Here is a 14071-nt window from a genome sequence, read left to right on the forward strand (position 1 = left end):
CGCTATCTAGTTTTTTTCAAGGCAGCGACACGCTGTCTAAAGTCAACGCTTTTCTTTTTCCTGCTGGAGATTCCATTTTCAAACACAGTAGTCTACTGTTGCTTTTAATTGTGACTGTATCCACAATGCGGAAAAGCGAAAGTGAGTGAGCGAAAGTGGGTCTCCATCTAAACAAGCCACTGATTGGTCAGAAAAGGGACAGGACAACCAATCAACAACCATTTGTGCTATGGCTACGGCTGCCGAGCACTGTCTGCATAACAGTCGAGTTTTCGAAGTTGCGTTTTTTATGTACGTTGTGCAGGGTTCGTACAGGTGCTTGAAATCCTGGAAAGTGCTTGAATTTGGAGGGGTCAGTTTCAAGGGCCTTGAAAGTGCTTAAAAAATTGACAAGATCCTTGAAAGTCCTTGAAAACTCTGATTCTGCAAACTGATTACACAATAATCAACCAAAATAAACAATTGCAATGTTTTATTTTTTTCATAACCTCAAGGAAAAAGTTGAACAGTAACCCACAGTCCCTTTTGAGTCTGTCGGCTCATTAAATCATTAATTTTTTACATCCAGTGTTTTAAATCAGTGTGCAAGATGGGGGTATATAATTATATAATTACCAGCGAGTGACCCATTACGGCAAACCTTGAAGCCTCGAAGGTGAGAGGGTGCTTGATTTTCTCTTCAGAACGTCTTGAAAGTCCTTGAAAAGTCCTTGAATTTTAGAACCAAAAAACCTGTACGAACCCTGGTTGTGTCCGTTTGTGACAGTGTTTACACTTCCTACGGTCCAAAAAATCGTGTCCGCGTCCGTAAGTGGCAGGTGTCCGCCCGTTAAAGGTTAGTTATTGTTGAAATCGTGTTCGTGCCATGATAAACTGTCCGTATGTAGCAGGTGGCCGTTACAACAAGGGTCCGCTAGACTCAGGTTTTACTGTATTGAATTTGAGGGATGTTTGCAGTTATATAATATATTAGCACAGCTCAGTTTTCTTCAGGGTTCCGTGAGAACAGTGAAATTCTCCTTTGAGGACTGAAAAATATCTTGGATAATTGGTCTTAATTGGGGGGGGGGGGGGGGGGGGGGGGGGGGGGAGATTTAAAACATAAGTACATTCACATGTGTTTTTCATTTTCACTGTGTAAAGGTGGGGAGGTCCTTCTCTACTTGTTTCTTTGTTTTCCCATTGACATATATTTTTGTTCTTGTCTATATTTTTTACATAGGTGCTGTCCTCATCCCCAGCCGACTGTTTCCGCTGAAGCCGTGAAGGATGCTTCTTCATGTAGGCGTGGACATCTTTTTCGTCGCCGTGCAAGGCTTCCAGTTCCAGTACCATATAATTTTGTGAATACTCTGGGGACCTGTCATCAACTTTGGAAGGACGCTTTATTTTAACACTTTGTACCCCATCTATGTTGACCAAGATTTTTTAAGCCGAGACCAGCTGTGCTGCAGCAGGTCACTCAGAATTGTAGAAACTGTATCAACAGGCTAGAATCCTGGCGTTAGATCAACGTTACAGGAAGCGACTGAAGCTAACAGTCTAAGCAGGATGCGGATATGTGCCGAATGATAACAGATGCAATGTACATAGTGACTGTGTGTACCTGGGAGACAAGGAGTTAAGACCACATCTGAACTGAGGATTTAGTCTCTCCATAATCAAACGCTGAAGAAGATTTCAGAATGAACTTTGTTAGATAAATTATGGTTGTTATGATCGTCACATTTTAGGTCCCCCCCTCCCCCCCTTTTCAAACTTCCCCGCTTTTCAGACCTTACATTTTTGGATTTTCTGTTCACAACCTGTTGTACATTTACCTACATATTAAGCAGGTTTCCTCCTTTTTAAGACCAGCTTATTTTTTTATTCTTGGAGGCCTGAAAAGGGGGTTTGGAAGGACACTGTATTTGTTTGTTCGAAATTCAGAATTCAAATAATTCTTCATCAACGAGTTATTACTGCCTCACCATAGCAGTTAGGCCAGTTTTACTAACTCTTACTTTTATTAATGTGCCGTGATGCAAAGACGTTGAGCAGTTTTCAGATGTTTATGAATCCAGGGCTTTCAAAATTTACTGACATGTTGGACTCCATGACATCCAAACATGAAGTTCAGTTACCCCTTTTTAACTTTGAAGGTCACATTGTGGACGAATTTTTTGCAAAAAGTTGGAACATGGTATGACTGTTCTTACTCACAAGGGAAGTGATTTTGTTATTTACTGATTTTCATTTTGTGTGGCCTTCTTTCACCCATTTAATCATTCATAAATGTTCATACCCAAGGGAAGTAATTCACATATATCTATGGCCAATGTTTTCACAGGGCATCTGCCCCCCCCCCCCCCTCCCAACACACACTCACATGGGCTAAAACTTACATGGCTCTTATGGGTATGACGCTCTTACTCACAAGGGAAGTAATTTACTGATGGTGTGTTTTCATTTCGGGTGGCCTTCGCCGATTTAAATAATTTATTTTAGCTTATCCAATTATAGTGTGGATGAACACTGTCTCCACTCAAAATAGTCCTTTGCTATTGTACATTGTGAATCAGCATTTTTGTTTTTGTCCTGTTTGAATAAAGTGCAATCATTTTACAACCAAAGTGTTAATGTTAAAGATGTTTACATAATGTGTGAAGGATGATGCATTTGAAAACTAATATTGTTAAATGTAAATTGACCTGTGACAAGTCAGCATAGTGCAATATCCAAGCATGAAACCCGCACACAATTCCCAAACAACATGCTTTCTTTTCCACAAAATTCCATCCAGTGGAAAACAATTATGTGAACGTCATAACATGGTGTTTTTTTACATTAATAATCAAGCCTTACACCAACTAAAATGGTGTTAATAGGCATTTGAGCAAGCTTTAACACCAACATAACATGGAGTTAATAGGCATTTGAGCAAGCTTTAACACCGACATAATATGGGGTTTTGCATGTTATACCAGCAATAACATGATGTTAATCACATTACAAGCAAGCTGTAACACCACCAAAACAAACAGTTTTGCAAGTTAAGTCTACGATAACATGATGTTAATCACATTACAAGCAAGCTGTAACACCACCAAAACAAGCAGTTTTGCAAGTTAAGTCTACGATAACATGATGTTAATCACATTACAAGCAAGCTGTAACACCACCAAAACAAGCAGTTTTGCAAGTTAAGTCTACGATAACATGATGTTACTTGGCGTTAAACCAAAGCTTTAATGCCATCAAAACTTGGAATTTTTGCATGTTACAGACATGCTGTAACATGGTTTAACATGATGTTTTGACCGTCGCAAAACGCGCTGAAATTCCAGGCAATTTCGCTGCGATAACTTCAACAAAATCCAATCAAAATCTGGCGTTGTCGTGAACACCAAAATGTGATAAACCCATTGAAACTTGAAGTTTTGTTGGGATTTTGAGTAGTTTTGTAAGATACAAAACGCCACTTTTCGCCCAGTGCTGTCTCTGGGTCATTCCATAAAGCTGTGTACCAAATGTGTGACATGCATCGTGAAAATTGAAACTGACAGATATATGTGACAGATATAGACATATGCCACGGTGCCATGCTGAACAAAAGATAAGTTTATGCTTTTTGGATACGAGGGGTGGTCGGAAAGGTGTGTAACATCACACATGTTTAGCGTATAATGTTGTCCAAACACACAAGACAGATTACAAAAAGCCATAGTATAATAGTAACACGCTTTATTTGCTTCTCATTCAGAGCTCATTCTGAACAAAATGCAGTCGGGGGAAACGAATTAGATATTTGGTAACTAAAACATATTTGTTTGGTTGCGTCAACCAACAAACACAAAGTATCAATAACAAAACATCGAGTCGACATGCAGCTAGAATGTGAACACTGAAAGTCCAGAATCAGTTATCACAGAGACAAGCCAGTAAGGCTAGGTTAGCACATTTTTGCGCCGCGTCGCAGCTGACGTCAGCTTATGTTGTGACGATTCGGTTGGTCCATGACCGGGACATGACGTGGCGTCATCAACCGGCTTATGAATGACTGTGTTATGAATGGAATTCTTTTGGTTTTAGTGACGTCGTCATTGAATAGACTCGAAATTCGGTCAGATTTAGGTGCGTTGTTTTTAACACACGGCAGATCAAGAGCCTTAACGATTTTGATTATTAATGATTTGCTGTGTCTTCGAGTTACGTCGGACACAGTGTTCCTCTCTTAAACACGTTGGTATTGTTTTGTGTTTATATCTGAATCATGGAATAACTCAGATACAGAACAATACACAAACTATCCACACAATAGACACGATACTTTTTACCTCAAAAACGTTATTTTTCTACCAAATCGCCTAATTTTTGCGACCATATTTTTGTGATCATGCTTCGAAAAAGTCAATGTATTTTACAAGTTTTCACAGCTTATGTGTCCGAAACAATGTACTGCTGATTTCAAAGCTACATGGCACAGATTATAAACACGATGGGCAACTTTTTAGATCTAGTTGACCACTTGCGCCTTCTTGTTATATTTGATTGATAATTCAATCTTTTCTTAGTGGTCCTGTCAGAAACATTATTCTTCCTTTACCATAAATCTAAGTGTCATGGGCGAGAAAAATCGCACAATTTCTAACTTTAAGAAGTTGGGGAGGGTAAATGCTGTAAGCTAGTGAAATCCGATGCTAAATTTGCCTGCTTGGTTCGCCCAATCAAGTCTTCCGGATACATAAGCTTAGTATCACCAGGCAGTTTGAAGGGACTGCTCTTTTTTGTGTGCTTAATGCCCACTAACAAGGAAATCAGCTTCACAGACACAGGATTTCTTTCTCTCTATTTCGCAACAGCATTTAATCTAATGTTATTCGATTTATCGTTTTCCGAAAGAAAAAACCTAGTCGATCGAGTGTGTTCAAATTTTGATGAAAACTCAACGGTTTTTTACCTTAACTATTACAACTGGAACAGGACTAGACTACAAAGAATAGCCTAAGACTTGACAAAGAGACACCGAGCACGTATATCACAAAATAAAACATTAAAATGTCGAACTTTTTAAAAATATTAACTTTAAGAGCGAAGAGTCGCAAAAGGTTGCCTACGTAACATTCGTCCCTCGTTGGTAACGACTCATAAAACGCTCCACGCCTGCTCCGTTCAAAAAGTTAATGGGATTTTGTTAATGGAAAAACCTTCAGCGATGTTGAAGAACATTGCATGCAAAAGAAACACCAAGTTTGATGCGTTGCTAAGTGACAAATACCATTTTTAACGATCCAGCGTAACCAGAACAAATATAAACGAAGCTTAGTGGCGACACGCGAAAGGCAAAATCACATTCAAATCGGATCAAATTGACACGGCGCACATTCTAACACGTTCACTACACATCAGTAATGCCTGATAATACACACAGTCGCATATTCGTGCGTACAGAAGTTATAGACACGTTCACGTAGTTCGCGGTTGGTTTCATAAACCAAATGTTGCGTAGGCAACCGTTATTTTTGAACGATCCAAATGCACACTGTAAACATCCGTAAGGGCAAACAGCTAAGTGCATATGTAACACTAGCACAAAACACAACGAAGATGTATGTTGGGGGTTTCATGGTCGCATTTCATTGGCAGCCACACGGATACTTAAAAACAAGATGTAAGCAATGTCACAATAAAAACGCCATTTTGACGTCATTTTCTGTGTTTGCTTTCATACAAAACACTAACCAACCTAACGATCTTCTTGATTTTATTATCGTTATCTCTTTGGTCAATTTGCAGTCTGTTGATATCCTTATATCATTCGAGAAGCAAGAGAAACATTCCGAAATCTAACTCTAAAGTCATGACCCTCTCGTGGTACACAGCTTTGTAGAACAACCCAGCTGTCAGTCTCTGTCTCTCTGCATCTGCCTCTGTGTGTGTGTGTGTGTGTGTGTGTGTGTGTGTGTATGTGTGTGTGAGTGTGTGTGTGTGTGTGTGTGTGTGCGTTTGTGTGTGTGTGTGTTTGTGTGTGTGTTTGTGTGTGCATGTGTGTGTGTGTGTGTGTGCGTGCGCGCGCCCGCGCCACGTGTGTGTAAATTATCAAAATATTGTATGCCCTCTCAGCATTGTCTAATCACTTATTAAGTCGCTGGTCAGTTCATACCTGATTTGTCAGTGCAGTATGCATGTCAGCCACCTGACTCGGGAACCGTTTGCTTCCAGGTGCACGATATGTTTAACTGGCTGGCCGTGATGATCCTCCTGCCCCTGGAGGTCGCCACGCACTACCTGTACCACCTGACCAGCGCCCTCCTCTCCTCCATGCCCTCCGCCTCCGAGGGCACGCAGGTGGAGATTCTCACTGCCATCACCAAGCCCTTCATCCACATGATTGTACAGGTAGCTCCAATCTTCTACTACTTGTTTGTTTTACTTCTCATCATACTCTCTCGTGCAAGAAGCAACCACTTCGGCGTAAATCTTCTATGGCGTGGGGAACCTTTTCATGAGAATGCGTAGACCCTTACTAACTAAAGGTAAAGTTTCTTTCTTGTAACATACTCGCATATCTTGTCTGAGTATACCTTTGTCGGCCTCTGCATAATGTTTTTATGAGGGTTTGATTACAGGTTTTATTTTTTTTACTTTTGTCACATTCTGTGTGTTTATTTAAGTTTAATCGAACTGATCTCTCACATTCCTGTGTTGACAACTTCAGGTGAACAGCGGTGCCATCACAGACATCGTACTGGCTGATAATACCACAGAGGTTAAAGAAACCGTGTTGAAACGATGGTGTAACCGTGAGAGGGTCGAGGTCAACCACACCACCACACACTTCAACCCTGTTGACATCAGGTCAGTTTATAAAACCACTTGACCGTCGGAAGATTTAAGTTACAACATTTAACCCAAAAAAACACACATAACATACAAGGTAAAACTATTGCACCAAAACTGAGAAAATGGTCTCCAGGGGAGGCAATAATACGTAGGTTATTTCCCTTGTTAGAGGATTGATTTTTTTTCTTTCATGATTGCTAAAGCGTACGTGATACGTATTGTGGCAGTCAATGGTTAAATGCTTCCCTGGAGTTTGGTTTCATGTGGCAGGGTGAAGATACTCACAATGCACGACAGCAGCTTTCTGCAGTCTTGAGCGGTGAAAAGGCATGGAATGTCCATCTGAAAGCTTAGCATATTCTGGTGTGATCGGTATTGGAGTAATTGTGAAACAACATGTTTTGAACAGGCATTGTGGGATGTGGTTTCACTCTCACACAAAAAGTGCAGACTTATACAAACGAAGTGTGCTATTGTATTTTTGTTGTTGCTGTTAACAGATGCCCAAAACAGACTGTAGGTTCTCGATGCTCTGTACCATAGGATTTTTTTCCCCCAAGCCGACTGCATAATAATTATACAGAACTTGATGCTGTCAACTATTCATAGGCTTCATAACAAGCTGTTGGGTCGGTGTTTCAGGACGCCTGAGTAGCAGCAGAGTAAATTGTATTTTATTTTATTTTATTTTATGTTTTATAGTATTAAGTTGTTGCTGGTGTATGTGTGTGTGTGAGTGTGTTTGTGTGCTTGCGTGCGCGAGTGTGTATGTGTGTGTGTGTGTGTGTGTGTGTGTGTGCGTGCGTGCGTGCGTGCGTCGTGAGCCGTGTGTGCGTGTGGTTATGCAAAAATGAGTTATACATAATAGTGTTCATCTATTGACAGGTGTTCGGAACAGGCTGTGGGCTCGGTGTTTCACAACGCCTGTGTAGCGGCACAGTACCCGGAGACCGCGGTCTTTGCCATCAGCTGGAACACCACCCAGCTCATCAACATCACCACGCAGGGAAACAGATGTAAGTGCTGTGAACAGCCTTGGTAAACTGGGTATAATTAATTCATCAAAAATTCCTGGGTCACAAAACTGCTTGCTTGGTGAGTTAGTTTTGTTTATGAATTAGTTTCGTAGAAGCTAGCCTATCACAAAATTCATTCATCATAAACTCCTTGGTCACATGCTGATTAGAAAACTGACTGGTTGCTTTTACATATGGTCATTTGAGTACAGGAGTTCGGTAAACACTTAAAGGTACCATTATCTTCCCGTGAAAACAGATAGGTTAACAGTATTTTAGATCTGCCAAGGCTTTTACAGATCTGAAGGGGGGGGGGGGGGAGGGGGGAGGGGTTGTGGAAGCCCCCCTCCCCACCCCTTACCTTGCATTTTTTTTCTCAATGAGAGAGCCATGATACGCCTTTTAAATGCTAAACTCCAACAGCATCTGGGGTACCCGCAGTCTCTCCGCCTGACCAGCCCCCATACCCCTGCCTCATCTGTGAAGCCCCACAGAGAGCACAAAACCTGTAAATTGTTGGTATGTGACTAAGTTGAGTCTTATGTCATGTAAAAGCCAGATCTGAGATGGTGAGGCGAACTGTTTGCACTGAAAGATAGGAATGTGCCTTTAACGTCGGCAGGTGTACATGTCAAGTTGTTTGCACTGAAAGGAATGTGCCTTTAAAGTCGGCAGGTGTACATGTCAAGTTGTTTGCACTGAAAGGAATGTGCCTTTAAAGTCGGCAGGTGTACATGTCAAGTTGTTTGCACTGAAAGGAATGTGCCTTTAAAGTCGGCAGGTGTACATGTCAAGTTGTTTGCACTGAAAGGAATGTGCCTTTAAAGTCGGCAGGTGTACATGTGAAGTTGTTTGCACTGAAAGGAATGTGCCTTTAACGTCGGCAGGTGTACATGTCAAGTTGTTTGCACTGAAAGATAGGAATGTGCCTTTAAAGTCGGCAGGTGTACATGTCAAGTTGTTTGTCAGAGGAAAAGCAAGGGTATTCACTCTTTCACAACCCACACAAACTTCGGAAAATCGTCTATTGGCTGGTTGTTGGCGCACTGTGGCATGGTAAATGGAAAATTATAGGGTTAGTAATAGTTTATTTGAAAACTGAATACATAAATGTGTGCGTGGTCTCAAAACTAAATAAGTAAATAATTGATGTTTGATGTTTTCTTGATACTGCTGCAGTAGACTGTACTATATACTACTACTACTACTCTCTCTCTCTCTCTCTCTCTCTCTCTCTCTCTCTCTCTCTCTCTCTCTAGCTCTCTCTCTCTAGCTCTCTCTCTCTCTCTCGGTGCAGGTAGTCACCTGTTTGCCGCGACGAACTGGACGGACAACACAGTGGGCGGGGTCTTGCTGGCCGTGGCCTTCCTCATTATCGTCACCTCCCTCTTCGCCATCGTCAAGATCCTCAACGCGCTGTTACAGGGGCAGGTGGCTAAGGTGATCAGCAAGACCATCAACAAGGACCTGCCGGGCAGGGCGGCCTACTTCACGGCCTACCTGGCGCTGGCTGTGGGCTGCTGCATGACCCTCATCATCCAGAGCAGCTCCGTTTTCACCTCCACGCTCACGCCTCTCGTAGGGATGGGGATCGTCAGCTTGGAGCGTATGTACCCTTTAACCCTGGGAGCCAACATCGGAACCACCATCACCGGGATTCTGGCGGCTTTGTCCACGCAGGGGCCTCACATGCGTGACGCCTTGCAGATCGCTCTGTGCCACCTCTTCTTCAACATATCGGGGACTCTGCTGTTCTTCCCGGTCCCTGTCACGCGCATCCCCGTGCCCTTGGCCAGGATGCTGGGCAGGGTGACGGCGCATCACCGCTGGTTCGCCATCTTTTATCTCGTCTTCATGTTCATCCTCTTCCCCGCAATAGTCTTCGCTCTGTCCTACGCTGGCTGGGTGTACCTGGCGTGTATCGGGGGGCCTCTCCTCCTCCTCTTTCTCTTCACCAGCGTCGTCAACGTTCTTCAGGTAAAGCGGAATCACTGGCTGCCTCCGATTCTGCGCACTTGGGACTTCCTGCCGCGCTGTCTGCACTCGCTTGACCCCATCGATCAGGTGGTGACGTCATGTCTGTGCTGCGCGGGGCATCATGGCGAGGTCACGTGTATACACGGACACCACGATAGTGATGAGGAGGATGTTTAGGTCGTTGCTCATTCGATTTGTCGCTTTCAACTGCCTTACAATAAGTGCCTATTTTCTTGGTAGGAAAGGGGGTAGAAAGATGATTGATTGGGATACAACACTAATTTGGGTCTGAACAGTTATTGGGGCACTGAAGATCGATTAAAAATGTTGTCTGGGGGTGAAAGATCCTTATCATGTACTGGTGGGACAGTGTGATCATTGATGAGGATCATATACTAATTAGTGCGTTGACGGTAATCCATACGGGGCTTTGAACTCTGGGGTCGATTACACATTGTGTCGTGAGAAGAAAGATCTTAATCTCGTGCTGACTTATCAGCTGCACTGGCTGATATGATTCTTTTTTGTCAGTATATACCTTCAATGAAGGTTGAACTTCTTCATACATTGTCCATCTACTAGATGTCTGAAAAATCATAGCCGTAAAAATGCCTTGTGTGTGTATGTGTGTGTGTGTGTGTGTGTGTGTGTGTGTGTGTGTGTGTGTGTGTGTGTGTGTGTGTGTGTGTGTGTGATTACATCTGCCGTCATAAGATGATAAATGTTGCTGTTTGTTACGCTGAGTTGATTGACCATCTTTTTTGCATGTTTTGTAATTCCGATGTACTCTTTAGCCATAATGATTCAAAGAATGATGCCGTGAATGAAGCAAATAATATAAAATAACAAGTCGCGTAAGGCGAAAATACAATATTTAGTCAAGTAGCTGCCCTTTTTCAGCAAGACCGTATACTCGTAGCATCGTCAGTCCACCGCTCATGGCAAAGGCAGTGAAATTGACAAGAAGAGCGGGGTAGTAGTTGCGCTAAGAAGGATAGCACGCTTTTCTGTACCTCTCTTTGTTTTAACTTTCTGAGCGTGTTTTTAATCCAAACATATCATATCTATATGTTTTTGGAATCAGGAACCGACAAGGAATAAGATGAAAGTGTTTTTAAATTGATTTCGAAAAAAAAATTTTGATAATAATTTTTATATATTTAATTTTCAGAGCTTGTTTTTAATCCGAATATAACATATTTATATGTTTTTGGAATCAGCAAATGATGGAGAATAAGATAAACGTAAATTTGGATCGTTTTATAAATGTTTATTTTTTTTTTACAATTTTCCGATTTTTAATGACCAAAGTCATAAATTAATTTTTAAGCCACCAAGCTGAAATGCAATACCGAACCCCGGGCTTCGTCGAAGATTACTTGACCAAAATTTCAACCAATTTGGTTGAAAAATGAGGGCGTGACAGTGCCGCCTCAACTTTCACGAAAAGCCGGATATGACGTCATCAAAGACATTTATCAAAAAAATGAAAAAAACGTTCGGGGATTTCATACCCAGGAACTCTCATGTCAAATTTCATAAAGATCGGTCCAGTAGTTTAGTCTGAATCGCTCTACACACACACACAGACACACACACAGACACACGCACATACACCATACCCTCGTTTCGATTCCCCCTCGATGTTAAAATATTTAGTCAAAACTTGACTAAATATAAAAACGTTGCTAGCTGCCTCTGTGTGTGTGTGTGTGTGTGTGTGTGTGTGTGTGTGTGTGTGTGTGTGTGTTCGGGCCGCTGCATCTGCAGCTGCTGATGCTGATGATCATCATCATCATCAAGTCATTATGATGATCATGATAATGATCATGGTGACGTCAAAATCCGTTGTTGTTTTGCTGTGCTGTTCGTCACAATAATCATGGAAACTGCTGAGGAAGAGTATCCCATAATGAGGAGTACGAGTATTTGTAGGGATTTTTCAAACTTATTTCCTCAGCACTGATCGGTAAAACTGTGACATATATTAACTTGTAGGTAGGTAATTACACCCCCGGTATAGGGGTGTGTATAGGTTTCACTGGATGTGTTTGTTTGTTTGTGTGTTTGTGTGTTTGTGTGTTTGTGTGTTTGTGTTCGCATATAGATCTCAAGAATGAACGGACCGATCGTCACCAAACTTGGTGAACAGGTTCTATACATTCCTGAGACGGTCCTTACAAAAATTGGGACCAGTCAAACACACGGTTAGGGAGTTATTGCTGGATTAAGATTAAGACTGACATATTAATGGTCAAAGGGAAATAACCTTCTCAGTTGGTGGCAGTGAGAATGGTTATTTCCCTTTGACCAACGGGGGTGTTTTTCCTATCGGAGGAATTTCTTGTTTAAGTAAATATTTGGATGACCGAGTAAGGTGAACACACGACGAACCGGGTGCTATAGACCTACACCGATGCACGAAATTGACATTGAGTTAGACCCATGGGACGGTACAAGCACGCTATAACTTTCAAGAACCACTCAAGTTGAGATGTAATTGGCATCAGTATCGGGTCGTAATCACTGACATCTGTACGTTTTACTTCACAAGTCGATAGTAGTGTCCACAAGTTCAGGGTCCGGGGTAGCGATCTGAAGTTTCACCTGCAGTTTTCTCATTCGGTCACTGCGCGTGCGCGGCACAACCGACCGCTTCAGTTGTATTATCTCCATCTAACTTAATTAATCTGACATACTGGAAAAAATATGTGGCGTCGATGAAGAAGAATGTTCCTGTCCTACAGGCAAGCGATATCGAAACATTTAGTCAATCTTTCGGCCTGAAACTAACAGATTCACACAGAACACCTGGGCACAACATCGTCACGAGACCGTACTAAAACCTGGCTAGCCAATACCTGTAAACCAAGACGGGTCCGAGCTTGTCTCGGCGAAGCGTGCCAACATAATAATACATAATTTTACAAAATCCAATTTTATTTCATTCTGAGCACATTTTCAGAGTAAGTATAACATATTTGTATTTTTTTAATTCAAAAATTGATAACGAATAGCGCGTCAATGTCGAGACACTTCTGTCCGGTAGCTTTCCTGGAATTGCTGAACACACACATGCACACACACGTCACACACACACACACACACACACACACACACACACACACACACATGTACACACACACACATACACACTGACAAACACACATACACACTGACAAACACACACACACACACCACCACCACCCGCGCCTCAATGCATGGTCTAATTTGAAATGTAAAAAGAGATAATTCGCTTTTCCCGGTCACATACAACACCGGCCCAACATATGAACGGTTCAACTTCAGTGACTCTTTTCTGGACCAGATGGCATGATGATACTGAGATGCTCGAGAGGACAGAGAAATGGTGCAACATGAATGAACACGATCTGCGGAGAGTCATGATTTCAGTCTTTCAAGTTTGCACACTGATGAGCTGTGACAGAACGAGACAGTTGGTCCTTTGATAAACTTTCGCGATCAGCCGGAGCGGGCGGCGGTAGTGGCGGAGCTCAAGCGTGCGACACTGCGCACACTGGCAACCTGAGCAACGTGACCAGGGGTCAGTGTACCTTAACTTTTTTTGCTACCGGTAAGTCAAAAATTGAACCGGCCCCCCAAAATCCCCAACCGGCCCCCAACCGGCCGGGATTTCTTACAACTGCCCCAGTGGCTCGTCGCGTGCTAACCACATACACAAACAAGTCGCGTAAGGCGAAAATACAATATTTAGTCAAGTAGCTGTCGAACTCACAGAATGAAACTGAACGCAATGCCATTTTTCAGCAAGACCGTATACTCGTAGCATCGTCAGTCCACAGCTCATGGCAAAGGCAGTGAAATTGACAAGAAGAGCGGGGTAGTAGTTGCGCTAAGAAGGATAGCACGCGTTTCTGTACCTCTCTTTGTTTTAACTTTCTGAGCGTGTTTTTAATCCAAACATATCATATCTATATGTTTTTGGAATCAAGAACCGACAAGGAATAAGATGAAAGTGTTTTTAAATTGATTTGGACAATTTAATTTTGATAATAATTTTTATATATTTAATTTTCAGAGCTTGGTTTTAATCCGAATATAACATATTTATATGTTATTGGAATCAGCAAATGATGGAGAATAAGATAAACGTAAATTTGGATCGTTTTATAATTTTTTTTTTTTTTTACAATTTTCAGATTTTTAATGACCAAAGTCATTAATTAATTTTTAAGCCACCAAGCTGAAATGCAATACCGAAGTCCGGGCTTCGT

General features: G+C 42.0%; 1 protein-coding gene across 2 annotated transcripts in view; it reads left to right on the forward strand.

Annotated features, from left to right (window-relative positions):
- Positions 1-10661, forward strand: part of LOC138969700 (sodium-dependent phosphate transport protein 2A-like) — a 29291-nt gene extending 18630 nt beyond the window's left edge. For both annotated transcript variants that reach the window (XM_070342561.1, XM_070342566.1), the window contains 4 exons: positions 6202-6378; positions 6698-6837; positions 7708-7838; positions 9136-10661. In XM_070342561.1, coding sequence (XP_070198662.1) covers positions 6202-6378; positions 6698-6837; positions 7708-7838; positions 9136-9992 — 1305 coding nt within the window. In that variant the 3' untranslated portion in view covers positions 9993-10661. The remainder of the gene's footprint in view (positions 1-6201; positions 6379-6697; positions 6838-7707; positions 7839-9135) is intronic.
- Positions 10662-14071: the final 3410 nt, after the last annotated feature.

The sequence above is a fragment of the Littorina saxatilis genome, linkage group LG1, assembly GCF_037325665.1.
Source record: "Littorina saxatilis isolate snail1 linkage group LG1, US_GU_Lsax_2.0, whole genome shotgun sequence".
Classification (NCBI taxonomy): domain Eukaryota; kingdom Metazoa; phylum Mollusca; class Gastropoda; order Littorinimorpha; family Littorinidae; genus Littorina; species Littorina saxatilis.